At 45.2% G+C, this 19,824-nt stretch overlaps 8 protein-coding genes across 8 annotated transcripts; 4 read left to right on the top strand and 4 right to left on the bottom strand.

The window, feature by feature from the left end:
* Positions 1-2,064: 2,064 nt before the first annotated feature.
* On the top strand, positions 2,065-3,981 carry GLAREA_09142 (Zn2/Cys6 DNA-binding protein; the record flags this gene model as incomplete). Its single annotated transcript, XM_008078103.1, has 2 exons — positions 2,065-2,646; positions 2,698-3,981. The coding sequence occupies 2 exons, from the start codon at positions 2,065-2,067 to the stop codon at positions 3,979-3,981; spliced, it is 1,866 nt and encodes a 621-aa protein (XP_008076294.1).
* A 187-nt stretch (positions 3,982-4,168) lies between these two features.
* GLAREA_09143 (Class I glutamine amidotransferase-like protein) lies at positions 4,169-4,971 on the bottom strand (the record flags this gene model as incomplete). The annotated part of the gene is made up of 3 exons (XM_008078104.1): positions 4,169-4,554; positions 4,606-4,843; positions 4,915-4,971. 3 exons carry the CDS (start codon positions 4,969-4,971, stop codon positions 4,169-4,171), a joined length of 681 nt encoding a protein of 226 aa, XP_008076295.1.
* Positions 4,972-8,732: 3,761 nt separating this feature from the next.
* Positions 8,733-10,279, bottom strand: GLAREA_09144 ((Trans)glycosidase; the record flags this gene model as incomplete). The annotated part of the gene is made up of 6 exons (XM_008078105.1): positions 8,733-8,958; positions 9,034-9,138; positions 9,224-9,246; positions 9,298-9,418; positions 9,506-9,845; positions 9,904-10,279. The coding sequence occupies 6 exons, from the start codon at positions 10,277-10,279 to the stop codon at positions 8,733-8,735; spliced, it is 1,191 nt and encodes a 396-aa protein (XP_008076296.1).
* A 1,407-nt stretch (positions 10,280-11,686) lies between these two features.
* GLAREA_09145 (Protein kinase-like (PK-like)) lies at positions 11,687-12,712 on the top strand (the record flags this gene model as incomplete). The annotated part of the gene is made up of 3 exons (XM_008078106.1): positions 11,687-11,719; positions 11,777-12,410; positions 12,471-12,712. 3 exons carry the CDS (start codon positions 11,687-11,689, stop codon positions 12,710-12,712), a joined length of 909 nt encoding a protein of 302 aa, XP_008076297.1.
* Positions 12,713-12,848: 136 nt separating this feature from the next.
* On the top strand, positions 12,849-13,421 carry GLAREA_09146 (protein kinase subdomain-containing protein; the record flags this gene model as incomplete). The annotated part of the gene is made up of 1 exon (XM_008078107.1): positions 12,849-13,421. The coding sequence occupies one exon, from the start codon at positions 12,849-12,851 to the stop codon at positions 13,419-13,421; it is 573 nt and encodes a 190-aa protein (XP_008076298.1).
* A 736-nt stretch (positions 13,422-14,157) lies between these two features.
* Positions 14,158-15,612, top strand: GLAREA_09147 (uncharacterized protein; the record flags this gene model as incomplete). Its single annotated transcript, XM_008078108.1, has 4 exons — positions 14,158-14,284; positions 14,336-14,805; positions 14,853-14,981; positions 15,031-15,612. 4 exons carry the CDS (start codon positions 14,158-14,160, stop codon positions 15,610-15,612), a joined length of 1,308 nt encoding a protein of 435 aa, XP_008076299.1.
* Positions 15,613-15,958: 346 nt separating this feature from the next.
* On the bottom strand, positions 15,959-17,005 carry GLAREA_09148 (NAD(P)-binding Rossmann-fold containing protein; the record flags this gene model as incomplete). The annotated part of the gene is made up of 4 exons (XM_008078109.1): positions 15,959-15,998; positions 16,049-16,416; positions 16,466-16,627; positions 16,811-17,005. The coding sequence occupies 4 exons, from the start codon at positions 17,003-17,005 to the stop codon at positions 15,959-15,961; spliced, it is 765 nt and encodes a 254-aa protein (XP_008076300.1).
* A 2,382-nt stretch (positions 17,006-19,387) lies between these two features.
* GLAREA_09149 (uncharacterized protein) lies at positions 19,388-19,690 on the bottom strand (the record flags this gene model as incomplete). The annotated part of the gene is made up of 1 exon (XM_008078110.1): positions 19,388-19,690. The coding sequence occupies one exon, from the start codon at positions 19,688-19,690 to the stop codon at positions 19,388-19,390; it is 303 nt and encodes a 100-aa protein (XP_008076301.1).
* Between the last annotated feature and the right edge of the window lie 134 nt (positions 19,691-19,824).

A 19,824-nucleotide genomic window follows, 5' to 3' on the forward strand; every position in this document is an offset into this window, starting at 1 on the left:
TTGTGGATCAGGTCCCGCAATTAGTCTGCATTGGCCGACGCTTGCGTGGCTTGCGGGGAAGGATTTGGCACTGTACTGACCACTTTCTTATCTTCATCTGGTGGATCGAAGTCTGCCCTACGGCACAACACTGGTTCGTGAGTTCTCGGAGTTCATGCCGGTAGCGCAGTGTCCTCAGAGCACCAAGATGCCGGTAGCGGTGTTCTGAGAGAACAAGGTTTGAGGCTCGTTTACTTGGGTGTCTGAGACCTGGGGGAACCAGCCCAGTATGGGAACCCTGCGACCCCCCCGGAAACAAGTACCCTAAGTCAGACCCGTGTTGGATCCGACTGATCTAAAGCTTAACCGGACGGACGTTATTCTTTGGAAAAGACATACGCAGGATTTTGACACTGAATCAACATTGTCTTCCCAAACATCCTCAAAAACAGAAAAGGGATTAAAGCTTGAAATCGAAAAATTGAAGAATTCGTTCAATTGAAAGTAAAGTTTCGTTGGTACTAGCTTCAAGATGAACTTCTTGCGACCAGCGTTGAATCTTGAGGCATAGAATGTGATCTAATTTGGTATCTTAGACAATTCGTATGAATAGGGGTCTGACGGTAAGCGAGAGTCGAGATAGATCCCCAATTCAACCCTCCTAAGATCAAGCGGGCTTTCTAGCACATCAGAAGCCTACAATTCTGTGGTTCTTCAAACTATCATTTAAGAATATTCTCCTCGATTACTCTGATTTTCCAAACCCCAGCCCCCCTTTTCTCCATCCCTAGCAATCGTCTTACGCACAATATGAGACATCACTCAGTCTACAATCCTATCGGCCGAACCGAAAAGCTAATCGAATTATTCTTCTGACAACTCATTTTGAGCAGTTTACATTGCATCGGGAGAGACACTTCCGCGGAGGGTGAAATATGTCGAAGTGCTCTAGTAAAGTCGGGCCGGTACTCCAGGTTGTAATATCTTAAGAAAGCTGTATAGCCTCCTATGTGCCGCAGGAGCACAGTAAAGCCCTTGAAGCTTATGCTTTTTCAAAGCTGTTTAGGACTAGGCAGTATTTGCAGTCGTCAAACAGCCAATTGGTCTTTCGTATCTTGTCGATCCCAAAAATAAACTGCAACAGAGAGTAGATACTCTGCAGAAATTACGGGCCAATAACGTGACATAGAATAGCTGACTTTCCAAGTCAGCAACTTGTCGGCAGCCCCGGTTTCGTTTCCGCTGAGTACGGGACTGAAGACGGGGGTGAACAACGCCGAAGAGAGTAATGTTCATGGGCACACAGCAAGTGGGTTTGAATGTACGTGTTTATTCATTGCTTCCGGACTCGTCTGCGGCCGTTTATTCTGACATAATCTACATGATCCAGACCCTCCAGGAGTGTATTCTCCAGAACTTTCAGTGGCACCACACCCTGTGAAGATCAATGCAGAGACGTTTGTGTTTCTTCAATCTCTTTCGTTAGTTTTACGAGATTAACAACATCCTGCATCTAAAAGGTTAGCAGCTCACATTCTGAAAGAAATAGAAACCCCAGAGGGGAAAAGTAGCATTCAACTACACGCTAGCGTCCTCAGACATCATGTACCAAAAATTGTAGATTTTCAAAGCTTCATCATCGATAAATCAGCACAAAAAGTGTTAGTACGTCAACACTTATTCACAGATGATAGTTCAATGTCAGTTGATGACATACCAAGATGGTCTGGATTGCAGTAGGGCAGACCCCGGGACACCCCAACTCTAGACATATGGCCCCACTAAAACGCTTTTAGGGGCTCCACTTGAGATGACAGCGTGCCGTTTGAGTACCTGAGCCCACTTTAGCATGTGCTGATTGGTATTCTCGCTTGCTGCTGGCTGGACACCACTTTATCTTGGTTCTCGCGATTTCGTACATTGAATCCCCGCAACACAATATAAGCTTCACTGATATCCACAACTAGACGAACAAATACAGCTTTTACTGGCTTTTAAACCAAACATCATTACCAAACTGACAGTCAACTTGTACTCCCGCTACGGCCCATCAACTACGGAAAGGAGTGCCAAATTCGATGAAACATGTCTGATAAACGAGTAAGAACTGGTTGCGCTACGTGTAGAAGGAGAAGAGTCAAGTGTGACGAAAACCGTCCAATCTGCCATCGGTGTAAGGCAGCGAACTTTCTATGTGAGGGATACCAACCTTTGCAAAGAGCTCCAAGCAGTCCATCAAAGTCAACAAGCCGTGCCAATAGTCGTGCAAACACCCAGTCACCGCCACGGGAAGATATTGCAGATCTATCGTGGCGGCACACAAATTGGAGGCACGACGAGTTGCCTCTTTACCACCACTTTGTCACTACGACTGTGGTCAGGCTCTTCAGAAATGACCATATTACGTTCTGGCGAGATCAGGTTGCTCAGATGTCTTACGGAGTTGACATCGTCTACGAAGCGTTATTAGCTATCGGTGCTATGCATCGTTCCTCACTGCTTGCTTGCAAGCAGGAAAGCGCACAAGAAGCTGCAAGATTTCGGGTTCTCGGATTGAGGTCGTATGGAAAGACGTTGCACCTGTTGCCCAGTCATTTAGCTGGGGATCTGTTGGCGGATCAGAAGCTTGCGGTTCTTGTTGTGCTCATGCTTCTGACCTATTTTGAGGTAAGATCATCTTTCAGTAAGGAGCCAGATCTCGACTGACCAGCATGTTAGTGTTTCATGGAAAATCCAAAGGGTGCTTTCCGGCACCTTTGGGCCGGTGTACAGCTGCTTAGAAACATGGAGAACAAACTGTCCGAAACAGAGGTCAACAACATGGTGCCAGTTTACGACGCTATGCTTCGACTGGATTTTCTCGCCCAGAAGCTAGTACCGTACTCTTGCTCCTCTTTTCTCCGCTGTTCTGACCTAGCAATGATGGAGTCACCATTCTGGAACCGGCCATCGCTGAAGTTTTCCGGGGCATCTCAATCCGATTCTGTTGCAGCGGAGCGTTACCGCCTGATACAGCTAATTTGCTCACACAACAAACTTAGCCGAGTCGTCTGGGGTAGCTGGTGTCCAACGAGTGAGAGACCTACTCGTGACGAGCTAATGGGCTTTCACTCGGAGATGGTTTTGTGGAGAGCGAACTCCCCAGCAACTTTCACGCCTTGTCAGGGGCTTGATGCTATCGAGGCGGTGAATGCGATGGACGTAGAGTCTCTGACTATGCCACCGCCAGCTGCTCACTTCGGCTGCAGCGATACCGCTCTAAATATTGCGATGTACAACGCTTATCTAGGATGCGCTTTAGCTATGATTGCCACCACAGATGATGACACTGCGGCCATAGAGATGGACGCCTTCAAACTCGTCTACCAAAATCTTTGTATCGGCGCCGGTCTTCTTGAAGAACATAAAAGGTTTGAAGATCCTTACAAACCTTGCGACGCTGTCGATACGGGAATCACAATTTGGCTTCATCATGGGCTTCGACGTTGTTACTCACGGGCTTGGCAAGATTGGACAATCCAAGCACTCCGCGCTATAGGTCGTGAAGGCCTGGTCAATGGCTTCACCTCAGCAAACACCCTTGAAATCATGTGTCAGCTAGAAGACCGTGTGAATCCGCCACTATCGCTGAACTCCTACCTCGGACCAATCCGCGAGCGACTTATTCCACTGCTTATGCCGCGTGGGGATAGTGATCGCTTTTTGTCCTTCTATTTGAGATACGGCAGCGCAACGGACGCTGGCGATGAGCGAGTGATACAAGTCATAGCACGAGCAACATGGAGACAAGAAACTCATGGAGGTTTGGAAGATCTCCATATGGACATTTATGATCAGGAAATTGCGGGCGACTACTTTGCGCCAGACCGCCCTCAGGCATTGTTGTTGTTTTCGAGCTGGAGAGAGGAAGTCGAAAAGGGGTGGCATGGTTATCTTGCTTCGGAGATTCAGGAAGGATTTTTGCATAAACAGTACAGCGATTCCTCTATTCAGGCGTTCTAATTTTGGTTTTTTTCTAGTGGCGGAACTGCCTTGGTTGAAATGTTTGTCTTGGTTTGGAGTAAGGACTGGTTGAAGATACCGGATTCATCTGTCAACTGATCGAAATTTCTAGAATAAATTCAAAAATCTATATTCATAAATCATAAGGTACCTACTCCACGCTCAGAATATCTGATTTAAACTCTCACTAACTACTCTCTTTGATCATCTTCAGAAGCGCCTCACCGGTGCCCTCAGCACTCGCAGGATTCTGCCCAGTCACCAGCTTCTTCTTCTCACTCACCACCACAAGTGGATCCCAAGCCTTCTCAGCCTTCTTGTAACCTCCTTCACTGGCATTGTTCAGATATGTCTCGAGGTGAAATGGCATGTCCTTCTGTCTATCCACGGCGATCTCCTCCGCGTTACTGAATCCGGTGATGTTCTCTCCTTTGACGAGGAGTGTGCCATCAGAGAGTTTGGCGTTAAGAAGTGCCGCAGCTCCGTGACAGAGCGTCGCAACAATCTTGCCTGATTCGTGGAATTCTCTGATGAGGGATGTTGAGACCTCGTTGTCTACTAGATCGAACATGGCTGAGGGTTGTCAGTCAGACTTTGTCTGTTATTGTTTTAGGAAGTACTCACGTCCAAAACCTCCAATGTAAAAGATGGCGGCGAACTCCTTAGAGCGACCGGTATAGTCGGAGAGCTTTTTGGTCTCTAGCCATAACTTTGATTTAGTTGCAGCAAATTCCATACAGTACGCATCCTCTTTAAAAAGCTCGTAGGAGACTGGGTCTAGGACTGTGGCTCCACCATTGGGCGAGGCAATAACGAGATCGACGTGTGGCGAGAGGACTTTGTATGGATGTGCGAACTCGGGCTGTTGCAAATTGTTAGATCTTATCCAGATGAGGAAAGATTTGAGAGGCAAAAGGAGAGAAAATGACGAACCAAATACCAGCCCTGAGTGCTTGATGAAGCAACGAGAAGAACTTGAGGTCTGGACATCTTGATTGGTTGAGATGTTTGTTTATTGGCTGACAATTGGCTGATTGTGTTGATGTGAAAGAGATGATAGTCTTTGGTGTTGATGAGTGATTGATTAAAGCAGGACTTCTAGATATATTTATATTGAAAGTGCTGGTCTGCACAATTGTCCAGATCGTGCGTTCAATCAGCTTTTGCCAGGGAGTTGTTTCCAAGACTACGGCTCCATACTCTCGTTACAATCGTCTATCTGGATTTCTCTATCAAATTCTGCGAGCCTCAATATGCGATAGACCCTCATTTACGTATAATTGGACGTCTAGCACGGGACAAAACGGAACGAGACGTCGTGTTACAAAGCCGTTTATCCTTCGGGCCACTCAAATAGCTCGCAAAACCGCAGGTTTGTGGAAAACAAGTGCGGCCCCATTCTCTTGCTTTGCTCGTTACGAATGAGTGAAGTCTTGACCAGTTTTTCCGTCTGACATGGAGAACTGAAATGCACGTAAGCTTTTGTTAGGGTGGCTTCGTACTTTACTGTGGGTGCACCGACTTGTGATTGGTTCGCGTGGCTCGTTACGCTCGAAGCGAAATCTCCTGTTCTGGGGACCGCCCCCGAAGCTGACATAAACTACGTCTGTGTGGGGGTTCACCGTTCAATCTAGGCTTACTTATCGAAAGTGTAAGGATTCTTCGAAGTGACAAAAGGGTCTTGTGACTCATTTGGTATTCTGGAATTCTGTTCGGTTGCGTCCTGGCGAGGAGTAGAATATTTCCACTTCGAGTATCGAGTCCCGAGTTATTTTCTCTCTGTTCCCCTTTACACAAAGAGAAAGTCATCAACGAATCTCTCATATTTCGGAATATGAGAGATTCATTTAAAACAAAGTTCGATCTTGAGATTCCGCAATACAACTATCAACTGTCGTATTCATATTAGGCGACAAATCTTGAACTGAAAAGATGATCTAGTATTATAATTAAGCATCAAAATCAGCACCAATTTACCGATAAAGATGTTTAAGAGAGCTACTTTCAGTAATCGAAATTGACAACTATTTGTAGACTGTTTTAGAAACAGGAATAAAGAAATCTCAGTAATTCTCAACACTTTATATTCTACTTGTTGTTACCTGGTGTTTGAACTACGACTCTAGATGAGAAAGACTGTATTTGTCTGGAATCGTGCGGATTCTCATTTCCAACGCATCCAGCGGTTACTTTGCTCTCATTGTATACGTTCCGAGTATGATTTTTTCGAGATGCAAAGTTGCTATAGAAGCGATGAGAATCACGCATAGTCGATATCTCCTCACAAAGGGGCATTTCGCCCTTTCCACATCTCGTTCCGTGATAAGGATACTGTTGTTTACTAGAGTTTAACGAGACACTAAAACTTGAAGCCGCCGTACTTTGAGCTTGAAGTGTAGCAAATCCAACCCAGAAACAAGAGGGCATTGGGTAATTTCCTAACACTCTCATATACTAGTCGTCTCTCAAAAAATAGTATAATATTATTATCGCAGAATCATGGCAAATTGATATTTTCAGAGATTGAATAAATAATCGCAACTGTAATCGTAGCATTGTTGCTGTGAGACACTGTAGTAACGGTAACAGCAGCAGCGGAAATATGGAAATCAGTTGTGCTGATCCATGAAAAACCTTGAAATTTCTTGTCGAATCTAATGTTAAATAAGGTAAAGATTCCAGTTCACTGAACGATGACGGTAAACGCAGCAATTGTCTTTGGTTTAGAGCCTCAAAAGTGGGAGTATTCGCTTCGATTTGGGAAGATACCGAAAATTGGAGGTATTACTGCATCGTGGTATGTTATTTGGATGGTTCAGCTCACAGGAAATGTGGAACTTGTGATTTCTCCATTACTATAGCTCGCTCGGGAGAGGTAAAAGTACTTCTCAAATTCTACACCTGGAGTTGGTTGGAGTCATCAATTTGTTGGAGTTTCAGACGATAATTCAGTACCAAAACCTTTCAATGGTCTATTCGCAAATGAGTCGGTAGCTGATTATCCCAGTGCAACTGCAATAAATAGACAATACTGTATCACGATGGTCTCACACGCAGGGCACACGAATACGATGACGAATAGTGCTGTCGCAACCTCCATTATGAAGCATCAAGACTCATTCTCAGTGGTATCCTGGGTGACGAGCAAATATTAACAGCGAACTTCAATTCGATTGTGTCCGACTACTTGACAGATATTTTAAAGATCTAACCAGAATTGTCATTTTTTGAGAAAACAAACAGCAGAATCGCTAGCAGTATGACGAAAAAAAGCACACAAACAAGGCCTTTGAGGATGCTGATGGGATGTGGTAATGATTTTCAGAGTGTTAAAACTTTTGACAGAAATGATGGTCTTAATTAACTTTTTTGTGTTTCCCCATCACTTCCAAAATGAACAACCACGTCAGAGCAATTATACTTGTAGTCGGTGGTAATATTATATAAGTGGTAATTACTGTAAGTAAGCAGCATAATGAAACAGGTGAGACACGCCGTATATACCAAGATGAGTTTGAGGTGTTTCAAAACCTACGAGAAATTCTTTCTCATTCCAGAGACAGGTAGTCAGAGCATGTAGTTCATTTGATCAAGCATGTCAGATTATGGACTCAGCAACACTTGCAGGAGGGCCTCTGTCGGAGTTCCCTCCCGTCGTCTATCAACTCTAAACAGGAAAGCTTCATACTGGCTACGATGTGCGGATTTTGGCGGTTCTCGAGTCCTACTTGGGGCGATGCCAGTAAAGACAAATAAATGTCGATTTCAGAAATCACGCTAAGGCTGCTCCTATTACTTATGGTATGCTTCTAGGCTCAAAGAGTTGTTTTTTCCATTACTTGACAGTTACTGATAGGTTTTAGGATACAGCCGACCACTATCTGGCACACCTTCTGATCTCTCATGAATGTGTTAGAGCTTATTGGTATTGGTTTAGGGAGATGCATAAGTCAGTTTTGGAGAAATTTCGTTCTTTTGCATGAAGATCCGGAAGTCATGTTCTGTGTTATGGAAAAGTGTGATTTTGATTAGATCAAGATATCTAAACATGTGTTTTACCGCAACATCAACGAAAGACTTATCACTGTGAACGCGACCAAGAGAGAAGTATCTTTAGTTTTGTTGTTCAATACTATAATATATTCTTCAATAAATCGATGTAGCGAAAGGGATTGAATTAAATCCTTACGTAGCGATCTCGGACTTGGTCGTTAATCTAATATGGTATAGATTGCTTACGAAGAACGATCAGTGCCTTTTCTCATAGCTCTGTGAGCTAACAAAGTAGTGGTTTCCGATATACCTGATAATAATATCGCGGGGCTAAACTAATTTCATCAAATTATTAAGCACATTTATCCCTCGTCAATCTGATTTAATTTGAGCTACACTATAAATCTTTACCCAAACCTGGAAATTTTATAAGAGTCTAGGATAGTGGTTTTCGTGGTTTGAAATATCGATGAAGAATTAAGAAAAGTTTCGAGAAAAGATTATGAAAGAATCGGGAAAGAACTGGAAAATGTCGCGAAAGAGTCGAGGAAGGCTTTTCTATTTAGAGAACATGCGAGCTTAACTAACCGTCGAAGCTTTTGAAAATTAGACATTATTATTCTAAAGACCTACGTAGGTAACGAATTACTTTAAGAAGCTAATAGCAGTATTCACGTCTCTTACAGCATTTGACAAATGTACACTCTTCATTCATCTACTAAGCAACCTCTTAATGCTATCTATATTAATTACAAAGTCTAGGTTGCCGTGGCTTTTGGTAAACAAGAGCAAGCTGAGCTAACTCTGGAGACTATGTCACCACCACAAGCAGAGGCAGCATATGGCTTAATCAGGGTAATGTCGGTGACAATGTACTGAGTATAATAACTCGCGCAGAACTCTTGCGACTCGGCCAAACGACCTGACACGCTGGTAGAGCGGAGCGCACGAAGACAGTTGTCAGCGCTGCACCCTCTTGGATTTCTGTTTGAAAGGCTAGTAAGCAAGTGACCCATTGAAGCGGAGATGAAATCGCCAGAAATTTCGCAGAGTACTTACGGGCTTTCTTGAATTGCCTTCAACATTGCGAAGTATGCAGGCTTTGGCTTGTAATTCTCGTCCCAAACCAAGGCGGAACCTTCACCGATGAACACACCAGGAATCCTATAGAGATTAGTTTATGGCCTATCGGAATGTGTGCTTAACAAATAGATGAAGCAGGGGTGAAGGTGGTCTTTCTTTTACTCACCAGGAATACTTGTCGGTTATACCCTAATCAATCGGTCAGTCACAGTCGTTCAAGAGGTAGAGGAATCTGCCTACCCAAATTGTGATACCTTCACATTTCTCGACAGCCATGCAGGATCGAACAACACGAGCATATGCTTCTGCCTGGGCTGCCTGTTTTGCAGGTGTAACAGGGGTGTTCATCCGCACATCAAGTCTAGAAAATTGTCAAGTTAGCATCCACACACCTGAGAATCTCCAATGGCTGCGCCAACCACAGGAAACAATTATTAGAACGACTTACTCGGTGTATGCTACATTGACACCCTGAACAGTCATCTTCTTCAAAGCAGCCTCTAGAACGCCTTGGTCAGGGGTCACAGCGGCGGAAGTGGGCGTAGATTCGGAAGTGAGATGTGCCTGAAATCCAACACCTTGAATCTTGACACCATGAGACTTTACAAGCGCAACAATCCTGGCAGCCGCGTCGGTCTTAGCATTATTATACTCGAGGTTGTAGTCGTTATAGTATAATTTTGCATTGGGATCAATTTCGGATGCAAATTTGAATGCAAGTGGGATGAAGGACTCGCCAATTGTATCGTAGAAAACCGACGACCGATAAGTACCGTCCTCGTTCAGAGCTAGCGAGCATTGTCAGATTATGTAGCTCTCGAAAATAGCAAATATCATATGACTTACCCTCGTTGACGACGTCCCATCGAGTGCAAGAACCCTTGTATCTACCAGCAACAGCCTTGATGTGGTCGTACATAATAGAGATCAAGGTTGCATTGTCAAATTTTCCCTGGGATACCCAGAGTGGTAGCTGAGAATGCCAAACAAGATTATGGCAATGAATCTGCTTTTTCTGCGTCGCAGCATAGTCTCGAATGGCATCTGCGCCATCAAAGGTGAAGACCCCACGAGATGGCTCAGTAGATTCCCATTTCATGGCATTCTCAGGTGTGATTGATCCAAAATCAGCATAGTTGTCGACAATGGCTCTCTCTTGAGCATCCACCGGATTTCGGATTGTCAAAGCAGCTCCAAACCAGTTCTTTCCTTTGGCAATCATCTCGGTGTGAAGACCAGTTGCTCGCTTGTGCAGAGTGCTAACGCTGTATAAATATTCGTAAGCAAAGAAAAACGATTATATTTAGATAATACTTGCGTTGGTGATGCCGAAGCCATTGAGGCCAGGGCCAAAGTGGCGACTGCTTGAGCTGGGAAATGCATAATGATGAAGTGTAGATGATGAGCAACGAAGTCGAAGTTGAAAGTTAAATGACAGATATCAGCGTCTTATATATACTCCTTTGTCAAAAATGAATATGTCCGCTTCATCATGCAAGATGTTGGGTCGTATGCAGGCACATCTTGCAGAATCCCGCCTCTCAATCCCAGCATCGAAGCTCTTCGGGTGTAAATAATATAAAAGAGAGCTAAGAATTCTTCCGGTCAATACAACCGGCTTGGGTTGTCACGACAAGGACATTTCTTCGCGTACATGTTTCCCATACCTGTTATCCGAGCATGTCGTCGCTCTGGGCCCTGACCCAAGGACGCGGATGAGGGGAGAAACAATGTTCCAGCATCAAGCCGCCCATGTCACTATTCATGTGTCTGGAAGAAATTAAGTATAGCGATTGGATGGTTTTTACGGGTAAATACCATGTTCTGACTATTGAGATTCACGCAGCAGAACCTAGATAGTCCCCCGCGTTTGGCTCGGAAATCGCCGCCTAAATAGGATTTTGACCTGGAGTCAGGCTTAATCGATCCACCTATTTGAGGAGAATCTTATTCTACCCGAGCGGATCTCAAAGCTTCTCGTGAGCCTCCTTGAGCGTAAAGAGCAATTTACCCGAATCATAATTTATCCAGCTCGGGAACTAGGGCAACCCCATACCCCGCATACTCTTCCTTAGTCGCCACCCAGTACGACATGCGCCGGATGTGACGCGCCTACGCGTTAGAAAGCAAAACTGATGTTCTTACTATGAGAAATATAACATCAGTACTCTGCTAGGGTCGCAGACGTGCTGTGTATTTGCATTTCTCTAACTATGTTATGTCCTTCGCATTCTAAAGCTCACCGTAGCGCCTTGTACTATATTAATTATTCGACTTACTCGTAAGGGTAATAAAACGACTTAGTTGTTCCCTCAATAAAAGCTCTATGTCTTTGAATCTTTTTTTATAATATGACTGGTCGTAATGTCGGAACGGAGAAAGTATTTACCGCCAAAATTTTCACCTCATAAAGCTCATCACGTGTATCAACGCAAGCTAACCACTGTCAATGAATTAGTTTGTTCATCGGTAGGTCGCTACACCCCGTGAAGCGATTTGACCTTGCGGAACCTATTCATGAACAAGGTCAGCGCTTTGCGTAAAGCATTTCAGCCATGTATATCTCGATTTTTCCGCACCCTTTGGAAACTAAGCTTCAAGAGTGGACCATCACAGTCTCACAAGATAAATGCCACCTCAAATCTCTTTCTCTATACCTCTGGTAGATGGATGTAAGGAATTTGAAGTCCAACTGGAGTCTAATTTCTAACATTAATAGCTAATATTACCTAGTTATAATGAGTCTATGCGTCTCAAAGAACGAGTTTTACATTTCGACGTTGCTGAACTTAAAAAAGCTGCTGCAGCTACAGTCCACAAAGATGCAGCTGATGTTTCCAACTTCTCCAAAATTGCGGAGGGCGGATTCAACAGAGTCTTCGAATTGACCATCGATGGCATCCCAGTCTTGGCAAGACTTCCATATCCGGCGACATATCCAAAACACCTCACCATTGCCAGTGAGGTGGCTACTATCAATTTAGTCAGATCATATGGAGTACCAGCTCCTAAAATCCTCGGATACTCTACCACTAGCAACAATGCAGTGGGTTCTGAATATATTATCATGGAAAAGGTCCACGGTAGAGATCTCGGGGATATTTGGTACGAGCTTTCCGAAAAAGAACGTCTAAAAGTTCTCTCACAGGCCGGGAAATTAGAGTCCATTCTGTTCTCTATACCTCTGCCTGCATATGGGAGCGTGTACCACAAAAGCGACCTCGGAGTCGGAAGTGAAAGCGTCGATTTCAAAGGTGGGGATCTGGATGCCACGCAGTTCAGTATTGGACCAGATGTTGCACAAAAATGGTGGTACGACGGCCGGGATGACTTGCCATTTTCTCGTGGACCATGTAATTATGAGCGCCAAAACTTCTAAGTGTTAAATTCATGATAGCTGACTTCGAAGACAGTCACAAAGATCGACGATGTTTTCACGGCTGGGGCGGCAAAGGAGATAGCATGGCTCAAAACTCACGATCGGCCCCGCCTTCCCCACATACTCGCACACAGAGATCTTTACAATTATCAGAAGGTATCTCCAGCAGACCACTTAGCAAGCCTTGAAAAATATCTTCAAATTGCTCCATATATGTTCCTCGCGATGATTTCCTTTCGCGGCCCACCCTTCGCCATCCGATCTCAACCCTCATAACCTTTTCGTGTCTGAAGACTTCACGATAACGGGTGTAATCGACTGGCAACACTCATCTGTCCTGCCGCTCGTTCTCCAAGCCGGTATTCCTGCGACTTTCCAAAATTTTGGAGACGAGGTGTCGCGTAGCCTCAAGATGCCTCGGCTTCCAGAGTCATTTGAGACAATGGGAAAAGCAGATCAGCAAAAGGCGTTAGAGCAATACCACAAAAGAGAGCTTCATTACTACTACTTTATTGCTACATATAAGCATAATAAACCTCACTACGATGCCATGAAACCAGAAGCAACAATGCCCAAACAAAAGCTGGTAGAATACGCGAGCGCACCGTGGGAGAGCGATAATATTTCTCTCAAAGCAGAACTTATTCGAGCTATTCAGAACTGGTCAGTACTTGCTGCAAACAACGCCAATGGCTCGGTCCCCAAATGTCCGATAGACTTTTCAGACGATGAAGTAGCGGAATATCTAAGCTTACAGGATGAGCAATATCTCATTGATGTGAATATGGAGAAAATCCGTGATCGGATTGGAATCAGTACAGATGGATGGACTGCAAATGAGAGATATGAAGATGCTCTTGAGGAAAATGAACATGTAAAGACGGAGGCATTGGCAACACTTGATGATGATGCATCAAAGAAGGAGTTTCTTGAAAACTGGCCGTTGGATGATCACGACGAGAGCTGGGAGGTTGAGGGCTCGTGAAACAAAACATGTTGTATTGTACACGACACAACCACTGGCTTTGAGTCAATGGTTGAACTCATTGCTACATGAAGTATTTGGTGAAATTAGAGGAGACCTTGACGTTTGAATAAATTGCAGAAACAGCAATTGCCGCCTAATGGTCAAGTCAATGAATTGCTTCCCTCTCAATATTTCAACGTTTACGGAGAGAATTAACCACAGCCTGAACCAGAAATAGGTGGAGAGAAGCCTTAGGTGATCAAACCTAGGACGGACTTGACCGTGATATGTGAGCGTCCTGAATATGCTGAATTTAACGCTGAGACTCAGACTTGCAAAAAGCGTAAATCTACGTGATGATTAGTTCTACTGTATTACGTGGACCAAACATCTCGAAGATATGACATGACTGGGCTGAGTTCAAGAGGTATGGGTTTCTACTAGCGTTTATCTGATTATCAGAATGAAAGCTCCTTCTGCAGGACAAAATATTCAGAGGAAAGTTTACTAGTAAGAAAAAGTGACATATTCACAAAGGTTTCTGCCCATTCACCTCAAAGAAGAGATCGATCTGGTGAACCTCATCTTCAAAAACAATGCGTCATCGCATGCTGTTAACCTACCTAAGTAGAACATCAAAAGATGAGGCTTTCATCCTCTTAATAATTTTCGAACTCCCATCTACAACACCAGCCTTCGAATTTTCCTCAACATCAAGACAACAATCACGAATCTACACCAAACCACACACAAAATGTCATCCTCCTCACCACCCTCCGTCGAACCCTCATCTTCCCACCCATCCCCCTCATCACCAACCTCCCTCCCAAACAACCCCAAACAAATCATCCACTCCATCCTCAAAATCACCGATTCCTACAGTCAAAACTCTAAGTTCCGCAACAAACGCCTCCGCTACCATCATAAATGAGATTACCGCCGTCCCTCCCAGTCCTACGAACTCGAAGACGAAGATCTCACCGCCATCACAAATGCTCTCCGAGACTATCCTATGTTCGGAAATCATGGTGCTACTCAACGTTCAGGTTCTAATGTACATGGTGCTTCTGGTGCTGGGGACGGCTTTCTTGACGTTTTTCGTGGTCGTGATCGTACAGCTCGTCCGCGATATGAGAGAGGCGAGGGTGATGGAGAGCGGGATTTGGAGGTTGGTAGGGGTGGTGGTGATGGGGCTGGTGCTGGATATGGGGTGGGTGACGGTGTTGGGTTTGCTAAGAGAGAGATGAGAGGTGAAAAACTCGGGGATTGGTTTGGAACTGCGCGGGAGGAGGTGAAAGGGGAGACGGGCGAGAACTGGAAGTTTGGAGCAGCGCGGGAGGACGTGAAGTCGTTTTTCGAGGCGGTTAATGATATTAAGGCGTCTGAGTTGGATGGATTGGGCGTAAGTTTGGATTGTGCTAAGGATAAACATGGCTAATTTTATGCCAGATATTTTTGACGGACGAAAAGGCTGCTATGGCCCAGAAAACTCCTATCCGAGCTGCAAAGCCCAGCCGCACCGCCAGATCCGTGACGTTTGCAGAGAGTGCGGACGTCTATAAATATGACCCCGACTATGTGGGTTGCGCTATACACCTCGTAAGCAATTTCATATTAACAAAAATAGGTACGATCTATTTCTCCACCGCATGAACGTCAACGACTACAAAGCCATAATCTCCAAACCTGGTGCGCCCTCCCTGCGAAGCGTGAATCTCAGCCTGTAATGTTACGTCCACGAGCTTTCCCATTCCGCCAGACTGGTCAACCTGTCCCTCAAACAAAAGAAGAAGAAATGGTCTCATTCGCACAATGGCTAGCATACCAAGAAAGCCGTCGCTTCAAACGTCTCGCCAAACGTTCCGCTGCCAGAAAGCCAGGTTTAGCAGCAAGGATATGCGATCGTCGTAAGAATCCAATACTTTCGCTTGCTACGAAGCCAGATGGAGAGAGGGAGTGGGTAGATATCCCAGTCGACGAGACTGATTTCTCATCGCCGGGATGGAGATGGGGAAACAACGGGGAGCAACGAATTAATGCGTTGCTTAACCCAACTCAGCAGGCTCCGTCAACGCCCAAGGGATTTCGGGAGCCGGACAGTTATTTCTCTAACGCGGATGTTCCGATGTTATGGGGTTGTGGTGAGGATACGAGCAGTGTGATTGCCGAGGTGGGAAGTGCAATGTCGGACTTGCATATTACCGAGTGAGAAAAATAGTTTTCTCTTCCGATGTTGTGAGCAACGAGAGATACTTGATATGCAAGGAAGTGATATTGAATACGAAGTTCCGGAACAAGTTTTTGCCTCGACACGATATTGCATACATATATGTAGCATACCATTGAATATCATCGAGTAGACGAATAATATCCTTACCTGCGAGTGCATGCAGCTAGATATTAATAGTTTTTGGTTCTCGGGGATCATTAATATATTTCTAGTATCTGTTTAGCATGTACAGAGCGGACATAGAATAGGGATCGGCTTTAACAGGGCCGAGGGCCGATTCTTTTATCAATATTAAGCTATTGATATTGCACCCAACGACTTAAGTCTAAGAATCCTGAAAATCACTTAATTCCTCATCATTCCAACTACAACATCTGTTAGCATACATTCCATGAGGTTTAAATCACGAACTTACTTCCACAGCTTTCCACCCAACTCGTGCCCAGCACCCAGAGCCAATCTGGCCATTACATTCCCTGGCTGCTCAGGTCTCAACAACTTACCACTCTCATGCAATGTCTTGAACTTTTCCGCATCCTTTGCATCCATCACCGTGGAATGTCCTCGAACGACTTTCTGCATGTCAGTGTCTACGACACCTGGCCTAACTGAGATCGAAGTGATATCAGGTTCTTCAACATTCAGTGTCATGGTGAGATGATGTAAAGCTGCTTTGGAAGACCCGTAGGCACCCCAAGTTGAGTAAGCTCCAACAGCAGCTCCTGAGGAGGTGAAGATTATTCGCCCTTTGGTTTTGCGTAGGGAAGGTAGCGCGGCTTGAACCTGGATTATATTTGTAAGATTGGAAGTTCCAAATGAGATGGGCTCTTACGAAAGCGACAGCGCTGAAGACATTGGTATCATAGAGAGTCTTCCATTCTTCGGCGGTGCAGTCTGCAATCCGTTTCACAGGCGTAAGTGTGCCATGATTGATGATTATGCTATCAATTCGAGTGAACGATTTGAGACAGATGTCTACTGCTTTGGCGCCATTCTAAATTTGATTAGCTTGACTCATTTAAAACTCGGTAAACATGCTGCAATTCAGGTGGCTTTCTGCTATACCGAGCTGTCATATGCTTCCCTATTCGGATCATTACTTGCAAAGTGCGATGACAACATACGACCATTCTGGTACCACAGAGCAAGAAAAATTTAAAGTTAATCTTCCGCTTACCAAGAAATCATTAAGGTCGGCAGCCAGGTACTCAACTTGACCAGGATATTCCGCTTTCAACTTCTGCAATGGTTCTTCACTTCTTGCGACCAGCACCAGCTTGTGTGATGCCTTTAAAAGAAATTGCGCAATGGCAAGACCAATACCTCGGCTCGCCCCGGTGAGGAGAATAACTTTGTGATCAGTTGTAGACATCTTGGTTCCTTGATGAGGAGAGAAACCAAGGGAGTGGGATGTGGGAGGATGTTTAAGTGGGTCTGGAAATTTATACCCCTGTCGATCAGAAGACGTCACGATGTTGAGATTTGGGGATTGACCTCGACAACAACACCCACCATGTCACGAATCTCCTGCTACATTTGCATCTCGACTGCTCAATTAAGACTGCAAAATAAAGTTGCATCTGAATTTGGTATACTTATGAGGCGATGGGCTAGATTCGCGTTTCATGGCCCCCTGTGAGGCGGTTCTTGCTGTCTGCTTTTCATCCGCAGAATTCCTTACCAACAGATAACAGATATTCTAGAATGACCTCGACCTGGTTTGCTTTTACGAGTATTACTCGAATCCTGGATAATCTTGAACGGAATGCGCTCTCCTACAGTGGCCCAAGGACTATTCCTCAGTGACCGGTATGGAAAATGTCAAGAGGGGAAGGAACCTACAACGAATGGCACAGTGATCCTCCACAGTTCTTCTATTGACTTTACGAAACAGAGTCCGATCAGATTGGGTCATGGAAACTGAAGGTCTCAAATATGGTGTTTCTTGGACGGCACGCGCAGCAATTTTTTCCACCTTCGTCCGACCACCATTGCGTTTCTCCTTACAACAGCTAGACAATATCAGCATCTCACTGTTTGCACGATTCACGGCCTCAGATACTGAACATCAAACATCTGCCGGACCGGAAACGCTTACAACAACGCACTAGGTCCTAGAGATGGCATCACTCAAAGTCGGTGAGTGTCATGGTCAAAGCGGACCTGACGGCAGCTGCCCTCACTGCTCAAGTAGCAAATACCATTGAATTGACTTTGCATGCATATAGAAACATCACCTCAGCCCCATATCTGCTTATATATCTGCCGGCAAGGCGTTTACTCCGTGCCACACATCTAAGACATAAAGCGGTGGCTCGCCGGCTCGGCAGGGCGGCTGTATGCCCAGTCGGCGGGAAAGTTTGTTAGGAAAAGCAAACATGATATATATTAAAAAGGCATGGTTTATGACGTATCTCATGTATGTTTCGGATGTTAGGATTTGGTGCGAAACACTATTGATAGCCATGTTCGTGCTGAATGTGGCCGATGAGCATTGGCCTAGGTTGACATTCTATACTGAGTTGTCTTTCTTCTACATCCAAGAAACAATATGTTGTCGTCTTACATATTGAGATCGTAAGTATCACCACAGAACCACAGAACCATACGTCGGATACGAGCTAGTATGGTTTCAAACAGGGCCAAGTTAACCCCCACGAGGGAATCACGTTAATGTCACGTTTGAGTCACCTGATTGATACGCTTTGCGGGAGCATCTGGATCTGGAATCTGGTTGCCCGCCACTACGGATGCCCGTCAAACATCCCGCGAACCAATCACATTATTAAAAATGCTGCATTTCATGTGCGAAGGAAAAGGGAAACAAGGGAGCCACTTTATATCACCCAAGATTTCGTCTATTCTTTGAATTTTTCGGTATTTTCCACATCGAACTGACAGCCTGGAAAACTTGATGTAGGTTCATGTAATTTGCTCACATTGCAGCGTCTCAACCCTTCTTGAGTATTCTAGGGGGTATAGACATTGACTCGTAATACGCCGCTGAGCCGGACGGTGACTTTCCACCGAATGATGTGATGTTGTGGTCATCGAATCAACTTCAACATTTCACACATCCACGGCACATTATCAAGACTATACGAACCGCCTCGACTCTCGGGAGGCACTAGCGACACATCATCTCACCTCTTAGTTTGTCAAGACGGGCCAGCACGAAGCCATCGACTCAGTGGCACTGCGACGATGACCAGTCTGCGACGGTATTGGTTGACAAAGCAGTGTTTATTTCGGTTTCGGAACGCGCTCTCGACCGTTAGTGAGAAGCCTTTGGACTAGAAAAATGGTCGACATGATGGACCAGGTTAATGGCATACAACCAACGTGGTTAAATCACTTTGCCTGACGATCTTCGCCATGGAGTTCGTAACGCAGGTACATCAATGTTCTTAGGACCCGTCGGGACGAACCACGATTCCATCGTCGGATCGAGACTGCATGCCGCTGCAGATTTATATACTTGCCTACATCATCCCACGTCCGCTCCATACCTATACTTTTTTCATGCATTCTTGCTGCGAACCTTCATATATTAAGTCGATCCTGATTTCTAAACGATTTTTTGATTCACCCATTCATTGTTATTTCTGACACCCCGCAAAAATCTGATACCGGGAGCGTCCTGTATTATTCAAACTTTTACCTGTACCTTCCCCTTCCACGTCTATCTATATAATCCTAGTCTCGCTCCTTTTCCCTCCACCTGGGCCGCACAATCAGTTACGGCCAGCGTATATTAATACCCAGCACTGCCAGCTCCCATCTCCCACCTCCCACCTGCTGCTGCTCCTGCACGTTTCCTCGGTGTCGGCACTTCCAAGGTTGGCTTGCTTTTCCCAAAAACTCGTGACGAGACGTCAGAAAACGCAGGGCCGTCGCCCCAAAAAACCAACGTCCCCACCGCAGAAGGCCCGCCAGCTGGAGCTTCGCAACTCCCAAGGTGCATCCAAGGCCACCCCGACGGATCGCCCTCCGCGAGACTAGCAGCGCTCCTAATCACCTTCTGCACTCTTCTTTGGGCCCAAGCCGTGCATTGCATTGCGTCCAGGACCGGACGGAGCGTGCAGCGGTCTCCGAACATTTATTATTTTCTCCCATTATTTCTCTCGAAAATCAATGGTCCTGAAGGATCGCTCCCTACATGTCCAGCGGGCGCAAGACAAGTCGAATCAT

The sequence above is a fragment of the Glarea lozoyensis genome, assembly GCF_000409485.1.
Source record: "Glarea lozoyensis ATCC 20868 chromosome Unknown GLAREA1, whole genome shotgun sequence".
NCBI lineage: Eukaryota > Fungi > Ascomycota > Leotiomycetes > Helotiales > Helotiaceae > Glarea > Glarea lozoyensis.